Here is a 15,974-nt window from a genome sequence, read left to right as displayed (position 1 = left end):
GCTAAAATCTTGGTGCCAGATACCACAGCACACCTTCAGAGATGTAGTGGAGTCCATTCCTTGGCGGGTCAGGGCTGTTTTGGCAGCAAAAGGGGGACCAACACAATATTAGGCAGGTGGTCATAATGTTATGCCTGATCAGTGTAGAACAATAAAAATGAGGCGGAAAAAAACATTATCATTACATAAATCGGTCAGCATTTTTTTTAAAAAAAAGGAGAAAATCTCGTGTTTAAAAAAATCATTCATAACTTTAAGTAGACAATAATTCTAGGCCTAGCCTAAAACCTGAACAAGGCTGGTCGAATTCTGATCAGAGGATACTGACATGCATCATATCACATCAGACTTAGTCTTGTGAATATTAATCGCATCGTATCGTGTAGAAGCCTGAGATCCAGAGTCTAAATTCTGTCTCAAAACCACCAACCAGTCATCTGGCATCTGCTAACATCTGGATCAACTCCCTTTTCCACCCAGTGGCTGTGTTAGAGCAGCAGGCAGTCTGCTGTCAGAGCTGAGAGGGTAAGATTTCACCACTGACCCCAGTCACCTTCACCTGAGACGCTGAGGCACTGTAACAGACACAGGGGTGTTACGGATTCACTTCATTAACACTTCATCTGTGGTGGAATTTATAGATTTTTCATGAATGTAAGGTTTGATAATCGTATTTTGAGTATCAGCTGATACAGACACCTGACCCATAATTTACACTTTAAAAAAAAAAAAATTTATATAACTTAACCACTGTACTAAAAGGACACAGGAGAAAAAACACGGCTAAAACCATGACTTCAACAAAACTCCAGCGTTAAATTCACTTATGTGGCAAATAAAATAAATATTTACATATAATAAAAACAAAAGCCAGATAATGTTGACTGGATCACTTTGTGTATCACATATAAAGTTTAGTCTAGTTTCTGTTACTATCCATCTGGACAGATGAAACGAAGCTGTCATTAAGATGGACGCTGCAGAAGGACTTCCTTCAGCTCCAGTGTGATAACCGAGCGATCTCTACTAGCACCGTTGTAACCTCTGTAACACAATACACGCATTGTGCAGGAGCTGGGCTTCACATTATCACTCCCATCTCCACACACAGCATCATGAACATCACAGGACCACAACTCCTCATCCTGCTCATCTCCTCTCCAGCACTTACACAAGCTGACCAGTACACACGTACACACACGCACACACACACACAGTGGTATGATTGATGTTATAATAAAACCATGCCTCCTTTTTCAGAAAGAATGTGTGATCTGTTCCAATATCATCAGCATCAAGGTCAGATGAAGCTCGTGGGATTCATCAGTATCATCAAAATATAAAAATTTTCAGGTCACTGCCTCATGGTGGAGTAAAAGATGACTGAGATCATGCTGCTTGCTGAGTTTGGTCAGATTTTCCAATGAACAACATGTATTTTGTGATAACTGTAGGAGTGTATTTGCAAATGGTTGCTGGAACTTCGGTTCCGAATCACTAGAACCTCACTCCTCCTCCTCCTGTAGTCATTTTATTGCTGTCCAGATGTGAGTAATAAAAAAATATATTACCAACGTCCCCATGATAAACAGATCCAATCCAATTAGGGCTTGTAACAGCAGCTTTATATTAATTTTATATTAATGTGCTCATCCTAATATGTTATTGTTTCTATAGTAACAGTTCATTCACAGGGTGGAAAGACAACCTACATAAACTGATTAAGAAATAATTGTTGATATTTTGTGAGGAGATGTTTATCGAACCCACATATTTCTCAAGTGATCAAAAATACCGGGACATGTGAGTGACAGGCGTTTGTTGGTGTTCAGGTGTGACCTGTTAGACCAATTGTTTGAACAGTTAATAGCTCTGAACATCTACTCAGGCTCTGAGATCCTGGGTTTCACTCTGAAGACTGTGTTTGTTGTTAAAAAGGAAAAACCAACATGAAGACCAGAGAGCTGTCTATGGGAGAAAAGTAAAACATGTTGAAGCTGAGAAAAGAGACAAACACTGAGCATAGACAATACAACAATGAAGGTCTTGCATGTCTGCTTCTGGAACATTCTCAATAATCTTTACTGATGATGGAGCTCACGATGGTTTGAATTCAGATGTCTACTGAGAAATGTGTCCAATTTAATCAGTAGGAACATTATAAAGGCACAAGACAACCATCTGAAACACAAAACACAGGACTTCATCAGGAGGAAAGACTGGACGAGTCAATCAGCAGACCTGAACACAACTGAGCCCGATTCCTCCGAAAGAGGAGAGGGTATAAACACCACTGAAACACTACAACTGAAAGAAACTGCGAGACCAACCTGGAAAAGCTTCACAGACGAAGAACCGAGCAGTGTGGTGCCACTGAGTCTCGGGCAAAAAAATAGAATAATCATTAATTAATAATTAACTCGACACTGCAATCGTTGGTAAACTACTGCGGTGTAGGAGGAATAAAACACTTCATGATGTACTGTTAAGAAAAATATAATAATAATAATAATAATAATAATAATAATAATAATAGTAAATCAACCTCGAGGGTGTTTTCTACGTTACATACTTTCTATTTTCTATTCACTTGTATTCTAGTTTTCATTTTTTGATAAATAAGCAAATAACCATCAAGATGCCATGAATATGTAAATGAGTCTGTGACGTCACCGGGGGACTTCTATGCACTTTGTGAGCGTGCGTTTGCTACTGATTCCCAGTACAGCAGCAGCAACATTCAGCCCCGAAGATGTGACACAGCAATTATTATTTTCACCTCAAACCCATAATCACTGTTTCACTGGCATGTCAAAAACAGTAACCAGAAATTAAGACATTATAGCCTGCAATAGAGTGCTAATAAAGTGCTAATTAAGTATTAGGACGGGTAGAGCTCTGTGAAGGTGCATCGTGCTAATGATGCTAATTCTCCTAGCTTATGTATGACGCTAGCTTCTGTCCGAGTGTAAACACAAGTCCAGATCAGCTCGAATACACACGATAACACCGCAAAGTCCTGCGGAGTGTCATGCTTTATGAGCGGTGGAGATAAGACAGTTATAACGGCAGACATGTTTCTTCTCCTGTCTTACCTTCTGCGCTGAATGTGAACGCACTCCACAGGGTGACTCGACGGAAAATAAACACACTGATGCGCTGGGACTTCCTGTACAAAGCCGGCCTTCAGTCGCTATACGAGCGTTAGTGGATATATTACTACGGCATTACATATAAATTATAAATAAACATTTTCCTATTCTATAACGGGTGTGTGTGTGTGTACTGGAGCTGCGGTCGTGTGACTGAGGAGTGATTTTTTTCCCCCTGAATCAGAGCACAGCTGATGCTGACGTCACTCTCCGGCTTGAGCTCCACAGCGCCCCCTAACACAGCTCTGAGTAATGACACTGAAACAGGAGCAGTGCTGCATTCAACACACACAACGCTCCTATATACACTATATTGCCAAAAGTATTCGCTCACCAATCCAAATAATCAGAATCAGGTGTTCCAATCACTTCCATGGCCACAGGTGTATAAAATCAAGCACCTAGGCATGCAGACTGTTTTTACAAACATTTGTGAAAGAATGGGTCGCTCTCAGGAGCTCAGTGAATTCCAGCGTGGAACTGTGATAGGATGCCACCTGTGCAACAAATCCAGTCGTGAAATTTCCTCGCTCCTAAATATTCCACAGTCAACTGTCAGCTGTATTATAAGAACGTGGAAGTGTTTGGGAACGACAGCAACTCAGCCACGAAGTGGTAGGCCACGTAAACTGACGGAGCGGGGTCAGCGGATGCTGAGGCGCATAGTGCGAAGAGGTCGCCAACTTTCTGCAGAGTCAATCGCTACAGACCTCCAAACTTCATGTGGCCTTCAGATGAGCTCAAGAACAGTGCGCAGAGAGCTTCATGGAATGGGTTTCCATGGCCGAGCAGCTGCATCCAAGCCATACATCACCAAGTGCAATGCAAAGCGTCGGATGCAGTGGTGTAAAGCACGCCGCCACTGGACTCTAGAGCAGTGGAGACGCGTTCTCTGGAGTGACGAATCGCGCTTCTCCATCTGGCAATCTGATGGACGAGTCTGGGTTTGGCAGTCGCCAGGAGAACGGTACTTGTCTGACTGCATTGTGCCAAGTGTAAAGTTTGGTGGAGGGGGGATTATGGTGTGGGGTTGTTTTTCAGGAGCTGGGCTTGGCCCCTTAGTTCCAGTGAAAGGAACTCTGAATGCTTCAGCATACCAAGACATTTTGGACAATTCCATGCTCCCAACTTTGTGGGAACAGTTTGGAGCTGGCCCCTTCCTCTTCCAACATGACTGTGCACCAGTGACCAAAGCAAGGTCCATAAAGACATGGATGACAGAGTCTGGTGTGGATGAACTTGACTGGCCTGCACAGAGTCCTGACCTCAACCCGATAGAACACCTTTAGGATGAATTAGAGAGGAGACTGAGAGCCAGGTCTTCTCGTCCAACATCAGTGTGTGACCTCACAAATGCGCTTCTGGAAGAATGGTCAAAAATTCCCATAAACACACTCCTAAACCTTGTGGACAGCCTTCCCAGAAGAGTTGAAGCTGTTATAGCTGCAAAGGGTGGACCGACGTCATATTGAACCCTATGGATTAGGAATGGGATGTCACTTAAGTTCATATGCGAGTCAAGGCAGGTGAGCGAACACTTTTGGCAATATAGTGTAACTAGTGGGTGGCGCAACTAGTTATTATTATAATTAAGTATATTTATAATTAAGCTATCATTACACTTACTCTCAATAAGTTTTTTTTTTCATTATTTTTTTTTATTTTAGAACAATAGAACAATGACCACAGATCACAAATCAAGCAGACCACAACATAGGCCACAGATACAAAAATGAAATATACAGCCACAATTAGACAGACTAAGGTTCATGCTGACCTACCAAGATTTGCAAAAAAAATGTGTGAAATCCTGGGACCTATATACTCAAAAAAAGGAGTCCATATCTGATAAAAACATATCTATTTTCCCTTTTGACCAATAAGTAATATTTTCCAGTGAGAGAAAATCAAATGTCACTTTATGCCACTCTAAGACTGTCGGTGGTTTATCAGAAATCCATTTAAGGAGAATACTCTTACGGGCAGCATAAGTAAGTAGATTAAATAACTTTCTGTTTGAGGCACTTTTTATACTGTTATCAACAGTACCCAGCAAGAAATAAAGTGGATTGAAGTCACATTCTGTATTAGATATTAAATTTAATCTCCTATGAATTTGTGCCCAGTAAGCTTGTATACATGTGTATACATTTCCATGTGCAATGAACAAAGTCACCCTTCTCTATCTTACATTTCATACACAACGGACAGTTATTTGGGTTAAATTTGTGTCTACGCGATGGAGTAATTTGAAGACGATGTAAGAATTTGTACTGTGACTCTTTAGTCCTGTTACAAATTGATATGCTCTCAATAAGTTTCCTTAAAAATGAAATATTCTGGAGGGAGATTTGGCGTTTGTGTAAACAATTCTAAAGTTAGTTGTATATCTGCACCATGTCATACAAGATGAAGGAGAAGCAGTGTGTGCTCTACTCTCTTCACCCTAATTGATAGACACTGCATGAAGTTGCTCTATATTTGAATAAAGTTAAACTTTTGCTCATGTCATGCCAGAAGTTGCCAGCTCTCGCTGAAAACGAACGATCTCTGCTTGCTTTGACCCTGTGGGTTGACGTGTGTGTGACTGTAGCTTGCATATTTGTTGCAAAGTAGTGATGTTTAACATACAAGAAAAGGATCTGGGAAACAAACACAGAGACAATGCTTACAGAAGGAAAAGACTCAGTTTTATTACTGTAAATTTTACCAAGAAGAGTTTAAAATCCAGAACACAGGTGGACTCACATCAGTGATCAGTGATTGCTGTTTGGGAAATGATGGTGATCAGTGATTGGGGTTTGGAAACAATGGTGATCTGTAATTGGTGTTTGGGAATGATGCTGATAAGTGGTTAGTGTTTGGAAACAGTGGTGATCTGTAATTGGTGTCTGGTGATCAGTGACAAGTGTTTGGGAATGATGGAGAACAGTGATTGGTGTTTGGGAATGATGGTGATCAGTGATTGGTGTTTGGGAATGATGGTGATCAGTGATTGGTGTTTGGGAATGATGGTGATTGGTGATCAGTAACAAGTCTTTGGGAATGATGGAGATCAGTGATTGGGGTTTGGAAACAATGGTGATCTGTAATTGGTGTCTGGTGATCAGTGACAAGTGTTTGGGAATGATGGAGATCAGTGATTGGTGTTTGGGAATGATGGCATTCAGAAATTGGTGTTTGGAAACGGTGGTGATCTGTAATTGGTGTTTGGTGATCAGTGACAAGTGTTTGGGGATGATGCTGATCAGTGGTTAGTGTTTGGGAATGATGGTGATCTGTAATTGGTGTCTGGTGATCAGTGACAAGTGTTTGGGAATGATGGAGATCAGTGATCAGTGTTTGGAAATGATGGTGATCAGAGATTGGCCATCAGGCACCTTGGTTCACTGTCCTCCTCGTTAGTATAGTGGACAGTATCTCCGCCTGTCACGCGGAAGACCGGGGTTCGATTCCCCGACGGGGAGACGCCTGATACTTTTGGGGACGATAGTAGCTCAAGTAGTTAAGGCTCTGGGGCTCAGGCTCCAGCACCACCTTTGGGCCCTTGAGCAAGACACCCGTCACTCTCCGGCTGGGGCTCCACACATTGGTGTTTGGGAATGTTGGTGATCTTTAATTGGTGTTTGGTGATCAGTGACAAGTGTTTGGGAATGATGTTGATCAGTGATTAGCGTTTGGGAATGATGGTGATCAGTGACAAGTGTTTGGGAATGATGCTGATCAGTGGTTAGTGTTTGGGAATGATGGAGATCAGTGATTGGTGTTTCAGAAATGATGGTGATCAGGGATTGTTGTTTGGGAATGTTGGTGATCTGTAATTGGTGTTTGGTGATCAGTGAAAAGTGTTTGGGAATTATGGAGATCAGTGATTGGGGTTTGGGAATGATGGCATTCAGTAATTGGTGTTTGGAAACGGTGGTGATCTGTAATTGGTGTTTGGTGATCAGTGACAAATGTTTGGGAATGATGCTGATCAGTGGTTAGTGTTTGGGAATGATGGTGATCAGTGATTAGCGTTTAGGAATGATGGTGATAAGTGATTGGTGTTTGGAAACAATGGTGATCTGTAATTGGTGTCTGGTGATCAGTGACAAGTGTTTGGGAATGATGGAGATCAGTGATTGGTGTTTGGGAAATGATGGTGATCAGTGATTGGTGTTCGGGAATGTTGGTGATCTGTAATTGGTTTTTGGTGATCAGTGGTTAGTGTTTGGGAATGATGGTGATCATTGATTAGCGTTTGGGAATGATGGTGATCAGTGATTGGTGTTTGGAAACAGTGGTGATCTGTAATTGGTGTCTGGTGATCAGTGACAAGTGTTTGGGAATGATGGAGAACAGTGATTGGTGTTTGGGAATGTTGGTGATCTGTAATTGGTGTTTGGTGATCAGCGACAAGTCTTTGGGAATGATGGAGATCAGTGATTGGTGTTTGGGAATGATGGTGATCAGAGTTTGGCCATCAGGCTCCTCCATTCTCTGTCCTCCTTGTTAGTATAGTGGACAGTATCTCCGCCTGTCACGCGGAAGACCGGGGTTTGATTCCCCGACGGGGAGATACCTAATGCTTTTGGGGACGATAGTAGCTCAAGTAGTTAAGGCTCTGGGGCTCAGGCCCCAGCCCTGCCTAGCTGCCGCCTTTGGGCCCTTGAGCAAGAGTGTGTAGTGTTTGGGAATGATGGTGATCAGTGACTAGAGACATTACAAATAAAAAATAAAGTTTGGATGGAATTAGCAGATATCATCGCTGGTGTCTCTGGTGAGTGCAGAACACGTGAATCACAGAGCTGAATTTTGTCCTGATTTGTACCTTATTTAATTTGTGTTCATGTTAAGCAGCATAAGCGGCACGTCAGCTGCTGGCCTATAAGAAGGTAAGAAATGTATTCGAGTTCATTAGCTCTACAGTATTTATTAAGATCTTTTATCAGTCTGCTGAAATACTCACACTTTCACATGTCCGTTCAAGGGATTGGGGAAAAAGACCTTCAAATCTGATCTAATCTAATAATCTGGTGTTTCAGGTGAATATCAGTGTTGATAATCACATGCTGTACCGGTTACACAAAAACACCATTTTAGACAATCTTCTCATTTATTTACTTATTTATGTATTCTAAAAAAAAACAGTATGTGTGTGAAAATGCCACAAATATAAATCAGCATCTCCAGATTCTTTACAAGGTTTTGTAAAACACAATGGCATTTTTATTTTCATACCTGTTTAATAAACAATGAATTTTATTTAACATTTATCTAACTTGGTGATATTTAACAAAAAAAGTTGAATCTGTGGCACTATGCTGAGGCGTACACACACTTGTGCATTTTGAGATTGCGTGGGTCTGAGTAGCGTTTTCCACACTTGTCACATATGTACTGTTTGCCTCCTCCGTGGATGTGGCGTTTGTGCGTGCGGAGGTGACTGCCCTGACTGAAGCATTTGCCACAGAACTCGCAGCCATATGGCTTCTCGCCCGTGTGAGTGCGCTCGTGCAGCTTCAGGCTGTTGGTGTTGTTGAAGCGCTTGCTGCAGTAGCTACAACCAAAGGGTTTCAGGTCCGAATGCGTGCGGCTGTGAGAGACGAGGCTGCTCTGCTGGCTGAAGCTCTTGCCACACTCTTTGCACGTGAACGGCTTTTCCCCGGTGTGAATGCGTTTATGGATCTTCAGGTTCACGGTGTGGCGGAACGTCTTCCCGCACAGGTCGCAGGAGTATGGCCGTAAGTCGGTGTGGATGCGCTCGTGGTTGCGCAGGTTCACTAGGTGTCTGAAGGCCCGTCCGCATTCCATGCAGGAGTGCGGTTTCTGTCCTGTGTGGATGAGCTGGTGCGTGATCAGCGTCTTCGCTCGGGTGAAGCTCTTGCCGCAGACGGAACACGGGAAGTTTTTCTGGCCGGTGTGGGTGTGTTGGTGCCGCGTCAGGTTCTGCGAGATGCTGAACTTTTTGCCACACACATCACAGACGAAGGGCTTCTCTCCGCTGTGGACAGCCGCGTGTGTCCTGAGGTGCGCGGCCTTCCCGAAGCATTTGCCACAGTCTTTGCAGCTGAAGGATTTTTCGGCTGTGTGAACACGATGGTGATCTACGAGGCTCTGCTTGTGAGCGAAGGCTTTTCCACAGAGTGTGCAGCTGAACGCTTTCTCTCCACTGTGAATCTGTTGATGTGACCTGAGGCCGATCACAGACAAAAACGTCCTCCCACACTCAGAACAAATAAAAGAATTTCCCCCAAAGCTAACATCTTCCTGATGACTCTCACTGTCCTCCGCTTGTGTCCTCACTTCCTCTGACGGCACGTACAGGTGATCTGTAATGAGAAAAAAAAGTGAGTGGTCAAAAAAGATGCTCAGCTATGAAAATTCACCAAAATCCTCTGATAGCTCAATGAACCAATGCTTTTAAAATAGATCTTTTTTTAATAATGGTATTTAATTGAAAATACTTGTTTTAGCAGTTATAGTTTCTTTTAATTTATTTTTCATTATCTCTGTCTATTATGTTTGTCAATTTTTTAAATAATTTTTTTAATTAAATTCTATATTTGTGATTTTTTTTCTCCTTGCGCTTGTTTTGAACTTAACTCTACAGCATTTTGAGCTACTAAAAGAATAAAAAAGTACAGCATAAATTATTAGTATTTTTTCCATTCTTCTTCTTCTTCTTATTATCATTACAATTAAAATAATTGTATAGGCATAAAAGACCCATTAGTGATTTATTGTTCTCGAGGAGTGAGAAAATTAGCTATAATTTGGGTGATAAACTCAGACAGAAGTCTCACCTGCGATAAGGGATCTCAGGTCGATGTTTCCGAGTTCGTCTTTAATCGTCACAGCAAGCGTGAGAGGAGATTCGGGACTCTGAAATTCCACCGTTTCTGCAGCCTGAGACAAATAATTACAGTCAAATACACACCTAATTCCCAGATAAAGAGAGTCAGTCATATAGCAGTCAAACTTCGACCTGATGGAATTCAGATCATAGAAACTGCATGGATTACTGCACTGCTATATTAGGAAGATACTGTGGAGTTTGAGTTGTTTATGTTTTGATGCAGCGTTTAGGTCAGAGAAACATACAGAAGAACTGTAGAGTCTCAATCAGAAACACTTTGCTGGTTCACTCAGTCAGGGAATAACATACACTGAGCAACTGAGCGTTAAAGGCCTTGCTCAAGGTGCCAACAGCAGCAGCTTGGTGGACCTGGGATTCAAACTCACAACCTTCCGATCAGCAATCCAACACCTTTACCACCGAGCTACAACCTCCCCCTAGAATAAGAGACTTGTCCAAAACATTTAGCGAAAACCAGTCGCTTTATTTTATTGGCTTTCATTAAAGAATATGAAAATAAAGAAAACAAATTGACACATAACCATAAATTACGAGAAATAAAACAATCATTCAGTTATGATTAAAATCATAATCTGACAGTGTCTGTCTGTCTGTCTCTGCAGATTCTAAGCTGTAAACAAACACCTCAGAGGGCGTATTAAGATTATTAAACAGTTTTATATTCCCACTTTTGTCTTTCAGCCTTTACCCTGATCTCTTATTCTGAGGGCCTTACTGAATGCACGTGTCAGGATTACGCGCTGCACTTTACAAAACCAACATCTGCACAAAAGTATGAAGAAAATCAGCGTTTTTAAATCTGCAGGAAGACATTAGTTCCCTTTGGCTTACACAACCATTTACACACCAGAAGAAATGTCTTCATATCTGCTTAAAATGTCGCCTACCTCATGTCTTGCTCGTGCCTCAGAGTTTCTCCCACAGCCATCGTAAGAATGTTCCTCTTCTGAAATTCAGACAACAGAAATATTTTTTTTAATTATTTTGATGAAATTAAATGATGCTGATCAGAAATATGGACCAGAGGGAAACTGAGCTCAAATCTGAACAATGAAGTGCTCTACAGTAGGTACAGATTACCCATAATGCATTTGAGCAGGGAATAATGAGTCAGGGATCATTCCTGTTGAACTCTCTTGGGTTTTTGCTTTTTAAGTCCTACAGCCTGATACTCAGTCACAGTCCACCATCTTTAAAGAGCCACTGAAATAAATTAATTGTTTCACAGTTTCTTTGCATTCCTTTTGCATTTGAGCAACAGTAGCTCGTCTGTTGGATCGGATCACACGGGCCAGCCTTCGGTCCCCACGTGAAACAGTGAGACTTGGCCATCCATGACCCTGTCACCGGTTCATCACTGTTCCTTCCTTGGACCACTTTTGATAGATACTGACCACTTGCTGACCGGGAACACCCCACAAGAGCTGCAGTTTTGGAGACACACTGATCCAGTGGTCTAGCCATCACAATTTGGCCCTTCGTCAAACTCACTGAAATCCTTACTCTTGCCCATTTGTCCTGCTTCTAACACATCAACTTTGAGGACAAAATGTTCACTTGCTGCCAAATATATCCCACCCACTAACAGGTGCCATGATGAGGAGATCATCAGAGTTATTCACTTCACTTGTCACTGCTCATAATGTTATGCCTGATCGGTTTATATATAAATAAAAGGTATGATATAGGATCAGCTTAAAAGGAAAAGGAGGAAAAGGAGACAAAGACTACATGCATACAACCACATTTTTGGCAAAAGGTGCATCCCTTATCTAGATTAAAACATCTAGACTTTGTGTTCCTCCAATGAAATGCTCTCTATAATGTAGTTGCTCTACAATAGCAGTTCATGTGTCTTCACACACTATTCCCTTTTCCATCGCTTAGTGTAGAATAAATGGGCGGAGTTTATTCATGTGGAACCCCTGCCCATTTATTCTGGGTTTGAGTGAGTCGTCAGTTTTAGAACGTTTTACCTGAACTCTGTTCAATGGTAGAACTGACCCTACCTCATACTGATGAGGAATTCCATCTTTATACATTGTCTCCATCAGTAAGAGTCGGTAACAGACTCGTTAAACTCGTCGCTGTTCTCTGAATTAACTGGGGCACTTTGTTTATACTGGGCAGGGGACTGACAGAGCACAAGTCCACCGCTATCGGCTGCTGTGTAAACAAGCTGTCACTGTGACTTCCTGTTTGTTCAACATACCGAATCGAATCACAGCAAGGAATCCATATCAAGGGGACTTAAAATATGAAATAAAGCTAATTAGCCACTGCGATTTTATCATAATTATTACTTTTCCAGAAAAAAAATATGATAAACACTGATTATCGACAACTATTCCACCACCCAGTCTTCCAAGTCAGCCTTCTAAGCTAAGCAACATAAACACAGATGAGAGCAGTTTATGAACAGGACAGCAGCTGGAGTGTGAAGGTTTTATTAATTCAGAATGTTATTGTGAAATAGTCACAGGTGTGTGTGTGTGTGTGTGTGTGTGTCTGTAATGGGGAGCATGGCTCAGATTTTAAAAGGGTAATAATATACTATAATAATGATAATGTACATCATCGAAAATCTTACACCAGTTAAATAAATACATACAAAATGGGACATAAATTAGAATTTAACCTTTTTTCCCCCTAGAGGAAACCGAACATGTGCTAGAACACTCACTCTGAACGAAATGGAGATTATATAGTGAAAGGTTCCACTTTCATGACAGCTATTTGCAATAAACTACGCAAAAAATAAAATAAAATACACCTACATAATTAGTTGCTCAGTTATCATTAGCTGGTTTGTTGTTATTTGGACTATCTCAATAAATAACAGTAACTTTGTTCTAAGGCAGACCTGGGCATTTTACAGCCCGCGGGCCACATCCGGCCCGTTGGACGTCCCTGTCCCTGTCATAAACACAAATGAACAAGTATTTATGCTGTGCACGCAATACAACTGTGATGCAATGATTGTTTTTGTTTTAAACTGTTTATTACTTCTATAGGATTTTTTTCCTTTTTGACCTACACAACAATTCATAAATTTACATAAATATTTACAGAATATCCTTATTCTTCTGATTACCAGTAGCAGCTAATCAAAATATATAATTTATTGCTTTTTAGAATGGGAGAACTTAAACTTTGACAATGTTTATAAAATAAATTGGTCCTGAAGGAGTCAGGGGAATATATTTTAAAGTTAAAGGAGTCTGTGTTTAAGAAACTCTGAACAGAACTAAATAGCCAAGACCTGGGCTGAAAACCATGAACTCTGAAGGTCTTCCAGTCTTCAAGTCTTTCTCCACAGTGCTGTATGCAGAGTAAAGCCCAGCATGTGTGTGAAACGCAGTGTGTGTGTAATGTAATATGTGCAGCAGTAAATACATACCCGGGCCTCCGGCTGAGAGAATGTTCAGAATGCTTCCTGGATGTTCGGTTTTATCCCCTGAGAAGGTTTTGCACTCCAGGTCCAACAATAACTTCTTCTCATCTACAGCCTTGATGATTTTACCCAGAGCCTCGTTCCCTAGCACTTCCATGACTGACGCAAACTGTTTCTTCGAAGAAAAAAAAGAATAGGCAATTCTGTTAAAAACACTCAGTCTCACAGAATGCTGGTTTTATGAACAATCCAGTACTGACATGGGCGGTGGTCACATTAGGGGTGTAACAGTTTAACTGAAAGGTATTGATGAAACAATCATATTATTATCAGAAAAGGACTGATGAGTAAATTATTTTTAATTGCTTTTCTTAATAGTCCACCTCTACATCATCATTCATGAATAAACTATAGACTTCCCCCCAGATTCCGTTCAAAACCTGTCATGATTAGAGAACAAGCAGATGCATCGTATCATAGTGGATTCATCGGTAAACTATTGATCAAATATCGATTATTACCTGATACACAATGGACTGTGTCACACTATTAATCCGAAATGACAGAAGCAGTTTAAAAATATATGAAATTATTATATTTTTTTATATAAACAGTTTACGATGTTAGATATTTTTAATTTGTTTATAGAATATGACTTATAGTCATCCTTATTCCACTATTTATAAAGTAAAACGTGCCACAATTCACAGCTAAGATGATTTGTACCAAAGAGTTTTGGTACCGAAGCATTTGGAGAATCGATACTGTCTACGCACGTGCATGCGAGTCGGTTCAATGAATCGGTTCATCCGATAAGCAGCCATTTTTTTTGGGCTGCTTAACTTAACATCCACATGCGTCATCACAAGCAAAACGTGAACATACCATCTTCTGCTCGGTTTCCGTCTGGATCAGTTCTTTTAACTTCACTTTTTCACTCTGTTCCTGAGAAAGCCGGAGGTTTAAAATAAACTCGGATCTTTCCTGGAGCAGTTTGCACATTTCCGCCACGACTGTGTGAATTAAAGCCTGCAACACCGAGGCTAAGCGCGCCTGTAACGCAACACACTGCGACATGACCTACACTTTTTAACTACAGTTTTCTCTGAAGACACTCAAATAAACACTATTTTCCATGAAAGGGGAAACAGTATAGAGAAAATACTTTTCTAACGAGCTTGCAAAAAAAATACTTCTGGAAACAATCGCAACCCTTAGTGGAAGTACAGTCTCGTGTGACCTTTCAGATCCGGTTTATTCCCTTCAAAATAAAAGTTTCGAATGTTTAAAAATGGTTTTAGCTTTATATTTAAAAAAAAAAATCTAAATATTTACTACAGAAATCGATCGAAATGATGAAAGCACACTTTCTCAATCTGAGATCAAACAGTAAATCCTAAAGATATGAAATTTGGTTTCATGTACCATGAGTCCTACTAACAAAATTCTTTTTTCCCCCACGGATTCCTTGGGTTCTTTCAAATATTGTGGTATTATATTGACATATTTGGTGTCACAGTACTTACAGCAGTGTGTAGACCTCAATAATGATTAAAGTAAATTAATTCATTAATTAATAAGAGTCCATCAGGTTTAAATAGAGCCTGTTGTAACTAATGGGTTCTTGCATAGATTCACACGAAACGTATAAAATAGATTAACAAAATGTAACTGAAGGTTCGTACAGGGTTTGCCTAAACACTTTGAAGTAAGACAATAATAAACAATAGTTTTCTAAACTCTTCCCAACTTTACTGAGTGAATCTCATGTGGTGGAAACCAGTGGCGGGTCGTGCATTTCACACCTAGGCCTTCATTGGTGTCCTTCCTGAATTAATCCACCTACCATCATTATGACGCCATGGCAATAGATACTAATCAAAATAGCAAATCGTTAAACAGCAAAGTAAAAAAGAAATTAGGCTACAGTATTTCACACCTCACAAGGAATAGTCAATTTTAATTTATAAGGATGTCTGAGACCAAATCGATTTCTTCTCCTCTGTCAGCCATTGTGAATTAATATATATATATTATTTAGTTTGTGCGGTTCGCTGCCTCTGACTACTCCAATTATCCAATCAAAGGACGGGAAATTGCTGACATAATCGTATGCCTGCTAGATGGCCCAGTGATGCCAACTCGAAATCTGATTGGTTAATGTAACAATTTCATTGCCACTTATATATTTATATATATACTTATATATTTCGTTTCCACCAGCAAAGGCCCACCACTGGTGGAAACCCCATAAGCAGGACACTCCAACACACCGTGTACAGGGACACTTACCTACTGGAGCATTTCATGTTTATGCACACAAAAACAAGCATATATCTTGGGAACTGAGGTGTACAGTGACAAAGATTCCTTGCAGGTGAATTTGTTTGCTCAAACTCTTAAAAAAAGTGCCATTGGTTACATGCCCAATTAAATTTGCAAGCATTTGCATAATACTAGTCCTATGGATCTGTTTTTTTTGTGGTGTTAGACAACAAGCAGCTGTAAGTTATGATCAAATGTGTGCAGATTTAACTTGAAAGATAGTTCAGTACAATGTACTGAG

The 15,974-nt window shown here is 40.6% G+C and overlaps 2 protein-coding genes and 1 non-coding gene across 6 annotated transcripts in view; 1 reads left to right on the top strand and 2 right to left on the bottom strand.

Moving 5' to 3' along the window:
* ccser2b (coiled-coil serine-rich protein 2b) overlaps positions 1 to 3,349 on the bottom strand; it is a 61,791-nt gene extending 58,442 nt beyond the window's left edge. For 2 of the 3 annotated variants that reach the window (XM_058406089.1, XM_058406090.1), the window contains exon 1: positions 3,096 to 3,349. The gene's annotated coding sequence lies outside the window, so the exon portion shown is untranslated. The remainder of the gene's footprint in view (positions 1 to 3,095) is intronic. The other variant, XM_058406087.1, reaches the window with a different exon arrangement.
* Positions 3,350 to 6,547: 3,198 nt separating this feature from the next.
* Positions 6,548 to 6,619, top strand: trnad-guc (transfer RNA aspartic acid (anticodon GUC)). The gene has a single exon. It is a non-coding gene; the product is annotated as a tRNA-Asp (tRNA).
* Positions 6,620 to 8,033: 1,414 nt separating this feature from the next.
* Positions 8,034 to 14,655, bottom strand: si:ch211-207i20.2 (uncharacterized protein LOC568537 homolog). Of its 2 annotated transcripts, none has more exons than XM_058405507.1 (5): positions 14,294 to 14,655; positions 13,415 to 13,577; positions 10,902 to 10,960; positions 9,941 to 10,043; positions 8,034 to 9,466 (listed from the first exon to the last, which is right to left on the bottom strand). In XM_058405507.1, exons 1-5 carry the CDS (start codon positions 14,483 to 14,485, stop codon positions 8,454 to 8,456), a joined length of 1,530 nt encoding a protein of 509 aa, XP_058261490.1. In that variant the 5' UTR covers positions 14,486 to 14,655; the 3' UTR covers positions 8,034 to 8,453. The 2 variants fall into 2 exon arrangements, with proteins under 2 accessions (XP_058261490.1, XP_058261489.1); XM_058405506.1 differs by having other exon boundaries at positions 8,044 to 9,466; positions 13,415 to 13,583.
* Positions 14,656 to 15,974: the final 1,319 nt, after the last annotated feature.

Source organism: Hemibagrus wyckioides, linkage group LG13 (genome assembly GCF_019097595.1).
Source record: "Hemibagrus wyckioides isolate EC202008001 linkage group LG13, SWU_Hwy_1.0, whole genome shotgun sequence".
Lineage (NCBI taxonomy): Eukaryota > Metazoa > Chordata > Actinopteri > Siluriformes > Bagridae > Hemibagrus > Hemibagrus wyckioides.
Note: the sequence above shows the minus strand (reverse complement) of the source record. Positions and strands in the feature narration are given on the sequence as shown.

Bases quoted from the DNA above. Each gene is read 5' to 3' on its own strand.
- si:ch211-207i20.2 (XM_058405506.1), bottom strand. From the start codon at position 14,485: ATGTCGCAGTGTGTTGCGTTACAGGCGCGCTTAGCCTCGGTGTTGCAG. The intron at 13,584-14,293 runs GTATGTTCACGT...TTTTCTTCGAAG, and splicing joins CGGAAACCGAGCAGAAGATG to AAACAGTTTGCGTCAGTCAT. The intron at 10,961-13,414 runs GTATGTATTTAC...TCTGAATTTCAG, and splicing joins TCTCTCAGCCGGAGGCCCGG to AAGAGGAACATTCTTACGAT.